General features: G+C 42.2%; 1 protein-coding gene across 1 annotated transcript; it reads right to left on the reverse strand.

Annotated features, from left to right (window-relative positions):
- Positions 1-4,261: 4,261 nt before the first annotated feature.
- Positions 4,262-13,625, reverse strand: gpr84 (G protein-coupled receptor 84). Its single transcript, XM_008103611.3, has 2 exons — positions 13,417-13,625; positions 4,262-7,361 (listed from the first exon to the last, which is right to left on the reverse strand). The coding sequence occupies exon 2, from the start codon at positions 7,281-7,283 to the stop codon at positions 6,132-6,134; it is 1,152 nt and encodes a 383-aa protein (XP_008101818.2). The 5' UTR covers positions 7,284-7,361; positions 13,417-13,625; the 3' UTR covers positions 4,262-6,131.
- Positions 13,626-18,160: the final 4,535 nt, after the last annotated feature.

The following is an 18,160-nucleotide window of genomic DNA, read 5'->3' on the forward strand; positions in this document are numbered from 1 at the left end:
AATCAGCATGTACTGTCCTATTTCCAGTGCAGTGGAAAAATACCCCCAGGTATTTAAAGCTTGAGACCTGTTCGATGTTGTGTCCATCTAGTCTCCATGTATAGTACTTGGGTCATTTTGCGAACTCCATGATTTTGGTTTTTTGAAAGTTAAGGTGAAGCTGTTCTGCACTGCAGTATTTTGTTAGGGCTTTCAGGGCTCTTTTCTGGTCTACTTGGGTTCTGGATAGTAACACTGCGTCGTCTGCATAAAGCAGGGTAGATAGGTGCCTTCCTGACAGTTTTGGAGGGTGGTAGTCCAAGTTGTAAATGTGCTCCACCATGGAGTTGATATAATCATTAAATAATAGTGGGGCCAGAGTGCATCCCTGTTTGATGCCTTTCTCCGTTTCGGTGGCCCTAGTGAGGTGGCCTTGAGAGCTACACCTTATTTTCAGTGTGGTCCCTTCATGTAGGGTGCATATTAGTTGCAGGAGTCGTTTATCTATTGAGGTGGACCCAAGTTTTTCCCATAGTTTGGTACAGGAGATAGAGTCAAAGGCTTCTGTAAAGTCTATAAATGCAGCATGGAGGGACGATGTTCTCTGGGAGGTATATTTTTCTATAAGATGCTGTAATACTGTTATTTATTTATTTATTTATTTATTTCCATCATTTCTATCCCACCCTTCTCACCCAAAGGGACTCAGGGCGGCTTACAAAACTGGCAGAATTGGATGCCAATACACAACAATACAAAAGAATAAAAACATAAGCAGTTAAATACAGATTTAAAACAATACAAAATACTTGAGCCATTCATCCACAAAAACCTTGTACATAAACCTTAGTCCAGACCGAGTCGAAGCCAACAAAACTTATTCTTTGAATGCTTGCTCACATAGCCAGGTCTTCACTTTCTTTCTAAAACTCAAAAGGGGTGGAGCCTGCCGGATTTCATTAGGGAGGGAGTTTCACAGCCAAGGAGCCACCACTGAGAAGGCCCTGTCTCTCATCCCGGCCAGCCACTCCTGTGAGGCTGGCAGGACCAAGAGCAGGGCCTCCCCTGAAGATCTTATATGGTAGGTCATAGCGGGAGACACGTTCGGACAAGTAAGCTGGGCCGGAACCATTTAGAACTTTATAGGCTAAAGCCAGCACTTTGAATCGTGCTCGGTAGCTAATTGGCAGCCAGTGGAGCTGACGTAACAGAGGAGTAGTGTGCGCCCTGTACGCCGCTCTGGTTAACAGCTTAGCTGCCTCCCGTTGGACTAATTGAAGCTTCTGAACAGTCTTCAAAGGCAGCCCCACGTAGAGTGTGTTACAGTAGTCTAATTGGGATGTAACAAGAGCATGGACCATCGTGGCTAAGTCCGGCTTCTCAAGGTACGGGTGCAGCTGAAGCACAAGTTTTAGCTGTACGAAGCCTCCCCTAGCCACCGCTGAGACCTGGGGCTCCAGGCTCAACGATGAGTCTAGGATCACCCCCAGACTGCGAACCTGCGTGTTCAGGGGGAGTGTGACCCCGTCCAACACAGGCTGTAATCCTATATCCTGTTCGGCCTTCTGACTGACCAGGAGGACCTCTGTCTTGTCTGGATTCAGTTTCAATTTGTTGGCCCTCATCCATTCCGACACAGCTGCCAAGCACCGGTTCAGGACCTGGATAGCCTCCTTAGTGACAGGTGGAAAGGAGTGACAGAGTTGGACATCATCTGCATAGAGATGACACCGCACTCCAAAACTCCTGACGATCTCTCCTAGCGGCTTCATGTAAATGTTAAACAACATGGGGGACAATATAGAGCCCCGCGGGACCCCACAAGACAATGGTTGTGGGGCCGAGCAGGAGTCCCCCAGTGACACCATCTGGGACCGACCCTCCAGGAATAAGTGGAGCCACTGCAAAGCAGTACCTTCAAGTCCCATCCCCGCAAGGCATCCCAGAAGGATAATACTATGCACTGGTCTATGGTGGACCGTCCTTCCCTAAAGCTGGCTTGCTCCTCCGCAAGTATATTTTCTTGCTCCATCCAGTCCAGCAATTTCCAGTGCAAATACCTTGTATATATTTTGCTAATAGTATTAAGGAGTCTAATGGGTCTGTAATTTGCCGGATCGTCCTGCCTCCATTTTCTTTTATATATGGGTACAATGACTGCCATTCCCCAGTCCTTGGGTATTGGGCCGTATTTGTCAATACAAATAAATAGAGATGCAAGGATAGGGGACCAAAAGTCCAAATTATTCTTGATGGCCTTGGGCTGGATCACATCCTCTCCTGGTGCCTTTCCCGGTTTAAGTTGGGCTACTAGTATCTCTATTTCTGCAGTTGTCACCGGTGGCCAAGTAGGTAGGTTTTCCATTAATGTGTTTGGACAAACATTATCTGAATAGGTATCCTTGTATATCTCTTGAAAATAAACTTCCCAACTTGCTGGTGAGATTTGGGAGATTTATTGAATACAAGGTTATTATATACTATGAATAGCTGTATACAAATACTTTGACTGATCGCATTCTAAGCTAATATAATTTGCTTTTTTAGATGAATGGCTACAACTTCAAGTGAGGGCTATTCATTATACAAAGAAGGGAGAACAATATAGTTGGGATGCAGTTGGACTCTTTTTAATAAATTGTATATTTTCCATCATTTTGGATTGTTATCTTTGGGGTGGGGGAAGCTTGTTGCAGCAGCTTCATAATAAAGGGAAAAATCATAGGAGTTCGCTGGCTAAGATAGAAAGCTCAGGAAAAGGTTTTACGTGTCTGCGGCAAGCATCTTCCAACTTATTCCATCTAATGAAATAGTGCAGATGTGACGAAGGGCCCTCCCATACAGCCATATAACCCAGAATATCAAGGCAGAAAATCCCACAACATCTGCTTTGAACTGGGATATCTGAGTCCACACTGCCATATATTCCAGTTCAAAGCAGATAATGTGAGATTTTATTCACTTGTGTGGAAGGGGCATAAGAATATACAGTGTTGAGTACTCTGTGGAAGCTACACCTGACTGAAGAAAGAAAAAGGAGAGTTGTAAATCAAGAGAGGGATTGTTTTTGTAAAAATTGGCAATGCTCCCATTCCAACAACAGCTGAACTGATGACATCTTATTTAAATAACTAGCTGTGCCCGGCCACGCATTGCTGTGGCGAAGTATGGTGGTATGGGAAATAAAGTATTGAGGAATTGGTGGTAGTTAAGGTAAAGGGTCCCCTGGGCTGAGTGGGTTGCTAGGAGACCAAGTGAGTGGAGCTTAGCCTTCTAACTGGCAGCAATTGGATAAAAACAATTATTCCTCTATCTCTAATTAGGACTTTATTTTTCTTTTCTTTTTGTTGTATCAACCTAGAGGAATGGATGAGGGGTTGTGCTGTCAATTTTCGAGGTTGTGGGGTGTTTACTTTTGTTGTTTTGTCCGCTGCCCTGATGCCATCACTCTTTTATATATATAGATGGTAAAGGTTTTCCCCTGTTATGAAGTCCAGTCGTGTCTGATTCTGGAGGTTGGTGCTCATCTCCATTTCTAAGAGCCCACGTTGTCTGTAAATGCTTCCAAAGTCATGTGGTCAGCATGACTGCATGGAGCGCCGTTACCTTCGCACAAGAGTGGTGCCTATTGATCTACTCACATTTGCATGTTTTCGAACTGCTACGTTGGCTGAAGCTGGGGCTAACAGCAGGAACTCACCCAGCTCCCTGCCAACTTTTTGGTCAGCAAGTTCAGCAGCTCAGCGGTTTAACCCACTGCACCACTGGGGAATTTTATTTATTTACTATATTTCTATCCTAACTGTAAGTCACTCTGAGTCCCCTTTGAGGTGAGATAGGTCGGGATAGAAATATAGTAAAAAAATGACATCTTTCCTCTCCAAAAATCACAAGAACAGAAAAAAAGCCCATGACCTTTGTAAGTGAGAAAGATGATGCAGAGAAAAGCGTCATCTGATTGGGCGATGGGGGAAATATAGCTGCCCAGGTGTTGTCAAAATCATGGGAATCCTGCCTGGGGAAAACGATGCCACATTGACAACTGAACTGTTTGCCTGTCCAGAACTGCAGCCCTGCCCTTGCCATGTTTACTTAGAAATAAAATTGCACTGAGATCAAGAAGAATCCTGAGCATGTGCATACAGGACTGCACTCCGTGTTCGCTGGCCCAACCGTGGTTTCGCTAAGCTCATTTCTTGAGCAATTTAACAGATAATGGCATTGCAATAGGAAACCACAGGGAAGGTGGATCCGACATATGCAAAGAAAGATTTGACATGACTATTTAAACATATTATTTTATTCAATATTTATAACAGACGCATAAAAGTCTACAAAGATGATCATCCAGCACTTAACCACACCTCCTGTTAGTCTATCATTGGGTATAAAACTATGTAAACATAATTTTTGTTCCTAGGTTATAAATGTCATTTCCTAATTGGTTCTATCATAAAAACATGGGAAAAGCTTATTAAACTGCAAAACCTTCTTTTATCATCTGTACAAAAGGTTAAAATCTAGACAGGCTTGTAAGGGAAAATGTTATTTCCTTAGGTACAGGCAAAGGTTTTCCCCTGACATTAAGTCTAATCATGTCCGATTCTGGGGGCTGGTGCTCATCTCCATTTCTAAGCCAAAGAGCCGGTGTTGTTGTAGACACCTCTAGGGTCATGTGGCAGCTGGAGCGGTTGATCTACTCACATTTGTATGTTTTCAAACTGCTAAGTTGGCAGAAGTTGGGACTAATGAAAGGAGCAAACCCTGCTCCCCGGATTCGAACCATCGACCTTTCCATCAGCAAGTTCAGCAGCTCAGCGATTGAACTCGCTGCGCCACCAGGGACTCCTGTTATTTCCTTACGGTTTGCTTATTGCTTTGTCCTGAAATATATAGACTCCTTGACCTCGTAATCTTTGGCAGGCTCCATCCAAGTATTAACCAAAGTTTATCCTGCTTAGGTTTCAGGATCAGATAGGATATGATACCTTCAGCAGCCACTCAACGTAGCCCTGTCTTCATTCTTGTGGCTGGTTTTTTTTTTTTTTGTCCATGGGTAGAATTGGGGACATCCTGAGCACACAAGGGCATGCATTTTTTTGTACAGAAAGGACTGAACAACACTGCTCATGACACCCATATCATATGATATGCTAGAAATATTACAGCTGTGAAACATACAGATCTATAGGCAACAGCACCAATTTGTCTTGTACAGAGAAGTTTGAATTCCCTTACTGTGTAACAAGTTCTGTACTAGATCAATATGGTATTTCGGTGCCATTTTTCTTACTCTCCTGCATTAGTAGAGAAGTTTGGATTCTTCTTGTCTAGTCACTTAATGCACATAGGGCTTCTTTTTCTCAGAAATTTGAAGAAAAATCAGCCTTTATTCAGGAACTCTAGATATCTTTAGAAAATTTGCTTTGATGGGAGGTAGTAAGATATAATCATTTAGATATATAAGTATGAATATATTATTATAAAATACAACAAAATGTTGGTTATTTTAAATGTGGTTCTGGAACCCTCTCACAATAATGGCAGTATGATTCCACTTTAACTGAAATCCTGGGATTTGAAGTTGAGGAATGGGATCCTTAGCCTGGGAAGTGCCTTTGTGCAAATTACAGACCTCAAAATTCCACAGGATGCTAACCGAAGTGGGATAATAGTACTATAACTGTGCTGTGTGAAAAGGTCTCATTGGAGGCCACAGCAGTGATTTGGTAGTAACAACGCAGGCAGCAGGGATATAGCATTGGAAGCCACAGTGTTTCATGGCCCACATATTTCCCACCCTCCCATGCTCTAATATCTGAAATGTGGCATACCTAACCACTCTTCTGTCATTGTTTATAAACTAAAGGAGGGAGGGGTATCCCCAGCTTCAACAAATGTTCAAGGCAAAGGCCAGCCCATGAATTCACTCTGATTTCCCCATTACATATAGGCTACATGCAATATAAAATGCAGCAGTGGTAAAATAACAGAATTCACACATAGGCCTACTTAAGGTCTCTGAAACTAGTCCAGTGTGAAAGGCTGAGCATCTTTGTGGTGGCATTCCTGCTCTGAGGCAGTATCAGAATCAGAGGGGAACATGTCCATCTCATGCAGACAGAGGGGACCAATTGTACACTCTTGATAAATTAGTGGCACCCACGAAATCGATGCACAAACTTGGATATCACACCTTTGTAGGCCTCACGAAACTGACGATTCATTGCAGCATAAAGTACTGGGTTGATACAGCTGTTGAGCCAGGTAAGGTTAGCAGCAATCATATGCAGCACAGTTGGAGCCCGATTTTTGGCATCCAAGATGTTTAACAGCATGAAGGGTATGTAACATATGACAAAGAAGAGGAAAACCACAAAGCACATGCGTGTCACCCGGCGGAATTCTGTGTTGTTGTCCTTGGCCTGGCATGGTGTGACCTTCTTAGATGGGCTTGCAGGCTGAGCTTTGGGTGGAGTTTTGCCATTCTCAGAATCTAGTGGAACAAAAGTTTTGGAAGTTGACTCAGAGGGCAAAGCCTCACAGGAATGCTGGGAAGGACCTGAACTGTCTACTCCACTGTCCAACTCTTGGTAGTGTCCCGGGGTTGTCAAGCTGGTCCCAGCTACATGGACTTCTTTCAAACTGGACTTTTTGAGTTTGTACTGGTCGAGAGCATGGGCAGCAGTCTTGACTTTGCGATGGATGAGGAAGTAAAAAATACCAACACAGCTGAGCCCCACCACAAAGTAGAGGGCCATGAGGATGGTGGTGTATGGCCGGCCACGGATACGATGGAAGCTGCAGGTGCAGACCTTGGGCACCAAGACATAGGCAGGCCACAGTGGTGCAAAACTGAGAATACCAATTGCCCAGGAGGCCAAGGCAATGAGCAGCACCCCAAGGCGGGAGAAGATGCGATCGAAGAGGGCAGTGTTGGCAATGAGCAGGTAACGGCTGATGGCAATGAGGCAAAGTGTTAAAATGGAGACCGAGTTGGAGACAAAGAGCAACATCCCAAAGACTCGACAAAAATCAGCACCCGACCGCCAATAGAGATGCAAGTAGGTGTCCACAGAAAAGGGCTGCAGGAAGGTACAATACAGAATGTCAGCCAAGGTCAGGTTGACAATGAGCAGGTTGACACGTGTCTGGAGCTTGGTGTCAGATGCATAAGCAAACAGGGTGAGCACATTGCCAACTGTACCAACTATGGCCACCACAATACCCCAGCTGACTGATACGTAGCGGTAGTCAACAATGGATGGATCATAGCAGGAGAAGTTATCGGAAAAATTTGCCATCCTGGCACGAAGTAGTTCCAGACTATGCTGCCTCGAATTGAATGCTTGAGGGTCTAAGTCACCAGGCCAATATTGTGCCTATAGGGAGTCAGAAAGAAAAAAAAGAGTCAGAGAAAAATTAAGTACTGATTAGCAAGAACAAGTAGAAGAACAAGGAAAGATGTAATGCAAGACATAATCAGCTGCTGGGATTCCTTTGTACAGATTGTTATCATAACTAGAAGAGAAGAAAATTTCAATAAAGCTTGGGAACATGTTCTTGGATTGCAGATGTTCTTGAATAGCAGCTTCCATTAACTCTAGCTACCACAGCCAAAAGAGATAATAGTGGGATTTGGATTCCAACAACATCTGGTGAAGGCATTTTAAACACACTGTGCCTCTACACTTGAGGATTTACCTTTTCTAGATGTCATTGTTTGTGGACGATTAGAATGTTCTCTCTAGGAACTTGCTGGATGTTTATTATAGAATCACCCTAGAATAATGTATTGTTGAAGGTTTTCATAGCTGGAATCACTGGGTTGCTGTGAGTTTTTTGGGCTGTATAGCCATGCTCCAGAAGCTTTCTCTCCTGACGTTTCACTCACATCTATGCCAGGCATCTTCAGAGGCTGTGAGGATGCCTGCCATAGACCTCACAACCTCTGAGGATGCCTGCCACAGATGTAGGCGAAACATCAGGAGAGAAAGCTTCTGGAACATGGACATACAGCCTGAAAGACTCACAGCAACTCACCCTAGAAGGCCTGGAGAATCCTAGAAAAGTGTTTTCTCAGGCTGAAAAAAATCAGGGCCCTAATCCAAGAGAAAGTGGAGGGCCTGCTGTATTTACGTAATGGACATTTAAGAATAGATTTAAGGATTTAAGGATAGTTTCCAAATATCTTCTAAAAAATTGGCAATATTTTAACATATTGCACATCAAGGCAAAAATCCTATAAGTACTATAAGTATTATAAAATCCTATTGGTATTAGAAAAACAGTCATCCTTCCACATTTGCGGATTTGATTGTTCATGGATTTGACTAAAAATATCCACTGCAGGAATTGCTAGATCCTTCCGTGTGGCTGTATTCATGCTGGAAGACACAAAGATCTTTTTTATTGACATCTCTGGGTCCTTTAATGCCATTCTATAGTCAGCTTCCAGCAAAAGTTAGAAGACCTAAACTTTCCCTGTTCTCTCAGGTAATGAATCAGCAATTTCTTTATTTTCAGTTTGTTGAAAATTCGTGGGGGTCTTGTGCCCCTAACCCCAGTGAATGCGGAGAACTGACTGTATGGCCTAAGCCAAATAACATTTTACTATGTCCTTGGCAGATTCTGCTGCCTGAAGCAGCTCCCTTACTCTGCCTCACCGTAAGTCTGCTTCTGCTTTTGACTCTTGGGGACAAGTCTCCTTTGAGACAGGGTCTGGCTCATAGGCTTGCTGTGCAGTGTTTGGAGAGAACAGATCCCTGTCTCAATTAGGGTCCTCGTCATAATGCAAGGAGAAAAGGCAGAAAGCCCTGAATCTGGCAGAAATGAGAAGATGCTTCCTGGCAAACCCACCCTAAAGCCTACTGATCCCTCTCCCTCTCAGTCTCTCTAACTGGCAAGCACACAGATGCTCTCTCTGATTTCCATCCCAGCTGCCTCCAGGGAAGAGAGATCAAAGCGCAACCCCACTCCTTCCTTTTTAGGCCTAATTGGGACGTTGCCACGGAAACAGACATCTCCAAATCATTCCCGGCTGGCACCACCTTCTACCTGGCTGGATCTCTTTTCAAGTTTCAGATGGGATGCGTGGGTGGGAAAGAACTGGAGGCACAAGCCCAAAGAACTGCATTTAGGTGTCCTCAGTTATTGGAAAAGCTGAATTGGGCCTTCAAAAATACTAGTATTAGTACTGGCATCTTGGATGGGCAAGGGGTATTAACCATCGGAGTGGGGTGGGCAGCTTATGGGCCATGGGCTTTGTGTTGGTGGCCCTCAGTCTAATTTGGAACCCTCTTCAGGTTCTTTTCATGTCAAAAGCGACTTGAGAAACTGCAAGTTGCTTCTGGTGTAAGAAGATTGGCTGTCTGCAAGGACATTGTCCAGGAGATACCTGAATGTTTTACCACCCTGTGGGAGGCTTCTCTCAACTCCCCACATGTCCTGCTTGCACAAGGGTTTAACCCAGGGGTCCCCAAACTAAGGCCCGGGGGCCGGATGCGGCCCTCCGAGGTCATTTACCTGGCCCCCGCCCTCAGTTTTATAATATAATATATTGTATATACATATAATACATATAATATTGATAATAATATTATAATGTAATTCAATATAACACAAATAATAATACCATATAAAAATATTAATTATATATTCTATATTACATATAATATTACTAATAATATTACAGTATAGTGGTATAGTTCAATATAGTAATATATAAAGCTAATATTGTGCTATGCTAATAATATAATATATTGTATGTACATATAACTTGTAAGCCACTCTGAGTCCCCTTTGGGGTGAGAAGGGTGTGATACAAATGTAATAAATAAATGCAGTAAATAATAAACAAACAAACAAATAAATAAATAAATTTTAGACTTCGGCTCACCCAAAGTCTGAAATGACTTGAAGGCACACAACAACAACAACAACAACAACAACAACAACAACAACAACCCTAATTAACTTGACTATCTCACTGGCCAGAAGCAGGGCCACACTTCCCATTGAAATCCTGATAAATGTATGTTGGTTAAAATTGTTTTTTTAAAAAAATATTGTATTGTTCTTTCGTTGTTGTTGTTGTTGTTTTTGCACTACAAATAAGACATATGCAGTGTGCATCGGAATTTGTTTGTATTTTTTTTTCCAAATGATAATCCGGCCCCTCAACAGTCTGAAGGATTGTGGACCGGCCCTCGGCTTAAAAAGTTTCAGGACCCCTGGTTTAACCCATTGCGCCACCAGGTGCTATCCTCTTCAGGTAATGCAGCAAGAAAACTGAACCTCTCTAGCACCCAGTAGTTTGAGAGGAATAGAATAGGGAGATTTAAGGGGTTGAACAGGAGAGACCATGATGGAGAGGTAGAAAGCTATTTGCCCTGCTCTTTCCAGCAACCTTTGACACAAATCACCTTCCATGATGATAAAGGATTCATCTACTGCAATGGTTCTCAACCTGTGGGTCCCCAGATGCTTTAGCTTTCAACTCCCAGAAATCCTAACAGCTGGTAAACTGGCTGGGATTTTGGGAGTTGTAGGCCAAAACACCTGGGGACCCACAGGTTAAGAACCGCTGATCTACAGTGCTGCGTTAATGGAGTTTGACTTCACTTTCTTTGCCATGGCTCATTGCTATGGAAGCATGGGAATTGTAGTTTGGTGAAGCAACCAAACACCTTGGCAGAGAAGGTTAAAGACCTTGTTAAAATACAACTCTCCATAATTCCATAGCACTGAGCCATAACAGTTAAAGTTGATCAGAAAGACAGCCTATGTGGGCCTCTTCATGTGCACTTTATAGCCACTTGATCTGGCAGGAGTGCTTTTTAATAGCATAGGCGGGCATTCTAGCTGCAGCCCTACTCAGTGATGTCCTGACTGCATCACTGTAATGTAATTCTCTTTCATCTCATTTTTTCAGCTCCTTTAAAAATATCCCAGATTCTTCCTGCTTTCCTCCTTTAAATGTAAACGTAAAGTTTTTTCCCTGACATTAAGTCTAGTCGTATCCGACTTTAGGGTGTGGTACTCATCTCCATTTCTAAGCCAAAGAGCCGGCATTGTCTGTAGACGCATTTTAGGTCACGTGGCCGGCATGACTGCATGGCGCGCCACTACTTCCTGCCGAAGCGGTACCTATTGATCTATTCACATTTGCATGTTTTTGAACTGCTAGGTTGACAGAAGCTGGGACTAACAGCAGGAGCTCACCCCGCTTCTTGGATTCGAACTGCCAAACTTTTGATTTGCAAGTTCAGCAGCTCAGCAGTCAGCTGCACCATCAGGGGCTCCATTTTCCTCCATTACTGTAAGTTTATTGCAAATTGACCATGTTGCAAACTGAGTTCGAAGTACAAAAGGAAACAAAAGCAAATAGTTGTCACTTCTCTTAGCTTGTTGGTTCTTTCTATTTAATAGGTGTCACTATCTTAGCCACATTTTGTTGTTTGGTCACATGTATCTTGGTTTTGTCTGGTGATATTTTGGGGAACATGGAGTAATTACCTTGCTCCCCAGTCTGTAAGTGAAAGAAGTATACGTGACTTTTTAAAAAGGGTGTGGAGGGGCTAAAGGGAAGTGGTTTGACAAACTCAAAGCTATTCCTGTAACTTGGTCCTATTTAAAGTGTTATCAGGAGGAAACCACAACTTGCACGGTATGGGCCACTTACACCCAAAATTGTTGAGGTGCGGAAATAGGATACAGAATATATCCCAAATGAACTAGATCAAGGTTTGTCCTGATACAACAACAACAACAACAACAACAACAACAACAACACTACTTTGTTAGCAAATAGTTTCCTGGTTGGAAAGTGGGGTGGTCTACTCGATTTTAGCCCTACACTTAAGCTTGCCTGCTAACATTATGACATTAAGCAATTAAATGTGACTGAAACAAAAGGAAATGAAAAACAATTTGAACACATCAAGAGAAAGGTTGTGCACTCCCCCAAACAATAAAAGCCAATTTCTTAGAAGCTCATTCGTAACACACCAGGATCGTAAGTTATTATCCTGCTGGCAGAATGTTGCCTTCAAGGGGAAAAAAGGGGGCCCTGCCCTAAGGAAGATATAAACAGAGATAGATAATGAAATGGGATTCTAAACGTTTACAGCACGGTCTCCCTGCGTTGACATCCATTGTCTCTTTAACAGGTGCTTAGTCGACTTTCCAAAACCAAAACATAACTTGGTGAAAATGAAAGAACATTTCTTATTGAATTTCTTCATGCGACACTGTTACATATGAGGGAAAGGTAGAAAGAGAGCAGAAAACGGGAGCCAAAATCTTTCCTTAGCTTGGCTTTGGAACCTTCAATCATGATATATGCTGAACCCCGAAATATACAAAAGGATAGGAAAGACTGCTTTTGAACATAAATTCACTGCTGCTAAGACATTAAATATGAGTTAACATGGTTTCATATGGAAGTCCTGCCACCCTTTTTCTTCCAAGCCTTTCTCCTGCATATTTTAGCAGTTTGTCAGCTTATTAAAAGGTAAAGGTAAAGGTTTTCCTGTGACATTATGTCTAGTTGTGTCTGACTCTGGGAGTTGGTGCTAATCTCCATTTCTAAGCTGAAGAGCCGGCGTTGTCCATAGATGCCTCCAAGGTCATGTGGCTGGCATGACTGCATGGAGCACCCTTGCCTTCTGGCCAGAGCGGTACCTATTGATCTACTCACATTTGCATGCTTTCGAACTGCTAGGTTGGCAGAAGCTGGGGCTAACACTGGGAGCTCACCCTGCTCTCTGGATTTGAACCGCCGACCTTTCGGTCAGCAAGTTCAGTAGCTTAGCAGTTTAACCGCCTGCACCAACGGGGGCTCCCAGTCATCTTATTAGGCATTGTTTACTAACTTTCTGCATGTTAAGCCACTGTTAAAGGCTCAAGGAACCACGTATAAACATTAATGGAGCACTATCTACATTTGTTTGAGCAAAGCAATCAGATGAGCCTTTCATATTTGTACAGTAGATAGAATGTCACAGTTTTGCTCTGTATAATAAGCAACACCTTGGTGTACTATTATTAGTAAATATTTGGGGAAATGTGTCCTCATTTAATATCCTCTTGGCTACCCTGTTTCAGTTTCCAATTGATATGGAAATGACTGTATTTGTGGGAGTTCTGGTCTTCTCCCTTGATTTTTACAGCTGCTTGATAACTAAAAAGCAGCCATTGAAGATTTTCTCAGCAAGGAGATGTGAAACAATCCCTTGCAAGGAACAGTCACTGCTACAAGTAGCACATAATCCTCAATGTTGGTCACTCTAAGGATAAACCAGTTCTGAAAAATAACCCCAAGCAACTCCAGGAGGCAAGGAGAGCTACACAAGCTGGAAACACCCAATCACATTTTAAACTTCAGATACCTCTACATAGAAATTTCAGCATATTAAAAAAATGAACATCACTTACTGAGGAAAAATGAGTTGTAAGGAGCAGGTGATCCAAATCAAATGTCCAACATCTACAGATCTTGAGTGTTTCCACTTTTTCTGCACTTATTTATAAAGGTTCTTCGTGCCTAGACCGAAGGAAGAAGAAAACTCCCAAGTTTCCAAACTCCCTGAAGCAATTTCCTCTTTTGCCCAGAAGCTCGTAAATGACAAGTGGCCAGACCTGTGTGTACTCACAGTGTTCGAAAGACACTTACAGCCTTGTGAAGACTCGCCCACAAAAGAGCAGAGATTTCAACAAGGATAAAAAAGGAGAGTGAGATTAAAAATTAACAATAACTACCCTGGGGGTAAATAGGGAGCGGAGGAAGGAGTGAGAAAGCTTCAGTCCCAGAATGAGACTGAACAAGGTAATGTGACATTTTGAATGAGGTGACTGGACACATTTCTGTTTATGGAACGATGAATTCACCAGAGTAGATTTCAGTTCGCAGATACCCCAGCCAGCATGACAAAGGGCCAATAATCTGGGAGTTGTGGCTCATGTGATGTAGTGGTTTGTGCAGTGGATAAGGACGCAGAAGACCAGAGTTCACATTTCTGGGATGGAACACAAGGAAGGCAAAAGTAGCCCCTTCCCAAAATATCTTGCTAAGAAAATCCTGTCATAGGTTTGTTTCAGAGTTCCCACAAATTGGAAAACTTGCACTGCCTAACAACAAATACCTGAGGATATAATTTAGACTATTAAGGATTTTAAACATAAAATATATGAGATGGCTAGACTAGAATTTCTTGGATCTATAGTCTAAGGGCCCTTCCACACAGCCCCATATCCCAGAATATCAAGGCAGAAAATCGCACAATATCTGCTTTGAACTGGGCTATCTGAGTCCACACTCAGATAATGTGGGATTTTCTGCCTTGATATTCTGGGATATGGGGCTGTGTGGAAGGCCCCTAAGGCCCCTTCTACACTGCCATATAATACAGATTATCAAAGCTGATAATCCTCATTATCTGCTTTGACCTGGATTATATAAGTCTACACTGCCATATACCTCAGTTTAAAACAGATAATCAGAGAGCTGTTCGACAGTGGAACTCTCTTCCCGGGGCCGTGGTGGAGGCTCCTTCCTTGGAGGCTTTTAAGCAGAGGCTGGATGGCCATCTGTCGGGGGTGCTTTGAATGCGATTTCCTGCTTCTTAGCAGGGGGTTGGACTAGATGGCCCATGTGGTCTCTTCCAACTCTACTATTCTATGATTCTATGATAATCTGGATTTTATATGGCAGTATAAAAGGTAAAGGTTTCTCCTGACGTTAAGTCCAGTTATGTCTGACTCTGGGGGTTGGTGCTCATCTCAGTTTCTAAGCCAAAGGGCCGGCGTTGTCCATAGACACCTTCAAGGTCATGTGGCTGGCATGACTGCATGGAGCGCCGTTACCTTCCTGCCGGAACGGTACCCACTCACATTTGCGTGTTTTCAAACTGCTAGGTTGGCAGAAGCTGGAGCTAACAGCGGGCACTCACTCCGCTCCCGGGATTTGAACCTGGGACCTTTCGGTCTGCAAGTTAAGCAGCTCAGTGCTTTAACACACTTTGCCACTGGGGCTCCTTATATGGCAGTATAGAAGGGGACTAAAATATATCATATTCAAGATCTGGCTACAGCAAATATTTCCAGGCTGTTTTTTTCTCATTTCCCCCATGTGTTCTAATTTCCATGCAGCATCAATTAAGGCCACTTTTTACAGCTATTTGCACACTTGACAGGACCATGTTCATTTAGTAGTTCATTTCAATGGTGATTTCTATTGCTTTGTTTAAAAAACATTCAAATACAGTTGGCCTTCCACATTTGCAGATTTAACTTTTGCATATTTGATTATTTATGGCTTTAATTAATATGTTCTCCCCAGAAATCTCTAGGGCCCCTTCCACACAATTGAATAAAATCCCACAATATCTGCTTTAAACTGGAATATATGGCAGCGTGGACTCAGATAACCCAGTTCAAAGAAGATATTGTGGGATTTTCTGCCTTGATATTCTGGGATATAGGGCTGTGTGGAAGGGCCCATGGGCTCCTTCCAGAGAGCTGAATAAAATCCACATTGAACTGGATTATCTGGCAGTGTGGGTTCAAATAACCCAGTTCAAAGCAGATACTGTGGATTATGTGCCTTGGCATTCTGGGTTATAGAGGTGTGTGGGAGGGACTTCAGTCTGGACAGTGTGGACTCAGATAACCCAGCTCAAAGCAGATATTGTGGATTATCTGCCCTGATATTCTAGGTTGTATGGCTGAGTCCACACTACCATATAGTCCAGTCCAATATGGATTTTATACAGCTGTGTGGAAGAGGCCCCAGAGATTCCTTAGAGGTTAAGAATATTTTTTATTTACAGTTTTTCCCCCTGAAAGTGAAAGACCTAGTATAGGTTGAACAGGGATCACATGAAATCATTGTTTCATTACATCTTTAATTGTCAACTGGTGGTGGCATTGCTTCTCTTAATTATGCTGTGAGGAACACTTGGGTTAAAAAAGACAGCAAATAAAATCTATATGAAACCTGTATGGAATCCTATATGACTTTCATTCAACATAGATATGGATAAGTATGATATTTCTTCAATTTTAAGTTGCACTTGTTTCCTCATATAAGCATTTCTAATAACTGGATGCATTTGAGAACTTCAGCAACTTTTTTGAAGCTTTATTTTTTGTGTCACTAAAATTTGTGTGCATCTTACAGTCAATGGCATTTTAGGATTAAGGAACTACAATGCATAACAGAGGCACTAAGAAATTTTGTCAGTGAGTTGCAGAAGAGTGTAAAAGGACACCAGGAAGAATGCCTAATGTACTGATCCAATTGTGCATCAGTTCCTTTGCCAGCAATGCTATATAGTTATGTAACAGCATCACTCTAAGTCTTGCACACATAAATCCACCTATGAAGATGCAACTTCCATACAGGATCCTGGACAGAAACATTTAGGTTGTGATCCTACGCACATCTCCACAGGGACAGTAGTGGTTCTGGCATTAGAATATAGGGAATCTATGGTCCTGAATATATTTTGGGAAAAGAGTTCAGCACCTTGGATAGCTCCTGTAAAATTCAGACTGAAACCTAGACCCGATTTACTATTTCATTGACATAAGTTCCATTTACTGCCGCTGCTTGGACATGAGAATTATTGAACTCAGGGGGATTTACCTTTACTATTACCAGGTTGTATTGGAACTTCAATGTCATATGGCTTCATCCAGTCTTCATCAGACTGGAAGATCAGCAAACAGATAGAACTGAAAGGCTCATATAAGGTACAGCACAAGATCCAGAATGCAGGCTTTCTAGACATAAAGCCTTCTTAGATCATTTTAAAAGAAAGACAGCTAAAAATTTTATCAGCACCTCACACAGTGCGATAGTTGAGCTATGGTCATCTTACAGTGGAAAACATACAGTGCCATTATAATTGTGAGGACAAAGTTTGAAGATTTGCCTTTTTTGGACATCCGTTCTCATCTCATCTCCCATCATGCAGAGACAGAAGGCATTGCAGTCCAAAAAATGACATATTTCAAGTTGTTTTTTCAATTTCTTGTTTAGTTTAGATTCTTTAGTTTCATAGCAAAAATAAAGCACAGTGATGGAGAAAACAGGAATATAGCAGTTCCAGGTCCATTTATTCTTGAACAAACAGATGTCATACAAACAGTGGGAAAGCCCAAGCGGAGAAGCATCCAACTTTTGAAGAGTAACATAAAAGTGACCTAACAAACAAAATGTCACAAAATGAGCCCCTATTATATTATGTAGGTCTTCACATTTGTGGAGACCCATCTGAGCAGCCCTGGCTTCTAAACAGTCTGGGCTGCTACATATGGCTGTGTGTGGGCATGGCTATGGTTGTGAAGGCCAGTGTGTCCACAGAAGTTGGTCACAATTGTTGCTAGGCAGCAGCTATAACAATGGCACCTTCAATACCATGGCTTAGCAACTGCTCAGGAAAAAATCCAAGCATAAACACTAAGGAAGGTTGAGAGCTGCTTGGATATATTTAATATAATGTACTCTCAGGCTTGGAATTATTTTCACCAAAGAAACCAGAAGCATCACAGACTTCTAAGTGCAAGATAACAATTACACTTTCCCCAAACCATCAATGAATTTCTGGAGTAAGCCTAGTGGAAGATGTTTAGGTTAAAAGTACTGTGTTTCTTCTTCTTCTTTTTTAAGTCCTAGGAAAACCACTACATGAAGAAAGAAGAAACTACAGTAGAGTCTTGCTTATACAACCTTTGCTCATCCAACATTCTGCATTATCCAACGCAGTCTGCCTCCCGCCTGGATCCACAGCTTTTCTCTAGGCAGGCAAGGATCACAGATTTTTTAAAAATCTTCATAGGACTGACCTTTTTACAAATTTAACTTCCAACAATGTGGCTACTGTAAATTCGTTTTATGCAATTCTATCTTTATTTGTAGTCAATCTGTTAAGTAGTCAATGTTTTTGTAGTCAATGTTTTCAATACATTGGTGGTAAATTCGTAAATACAGTAATTATTACATAATGTTACCGTGTATTAAACTGCTTTTTCTGTCGATTTGTTGTAAAACATGATGTTTTGATGCTTAATTTGTAAAATCATAACGTAACTTGACGTTCAATAGGTTTTTCCTTCATCCCTCGTTATTATTTAACATTTTTGCTTATCTAACGTTCTGCTGGCCCATTTACGTTGG

The sequence above is a fragment of the Anolis carolinensis genome, chromosome 2, assembly GCF_035594765.1.
Source record: "Anolis carolinensis isolate JA03-04 chromosome 2, rAnoCar3.1.pri, whole genome shotgun sequence".
NCBI lineage: Eukaryota > Metazoa > Chordata > Lepidosauria > Squamata > Dactyloidae > Anolis > Anolis carolinensis.

Excerpts from the sequence above, each read along its gene's own strand:
- gpr84 (XM_008103611.3), bottom strand. The coding sequence starts at position 7,283 with ATGGCAAATTTTTCCGATAACTTCTCCTGCTATGATCCATCCATTGTT.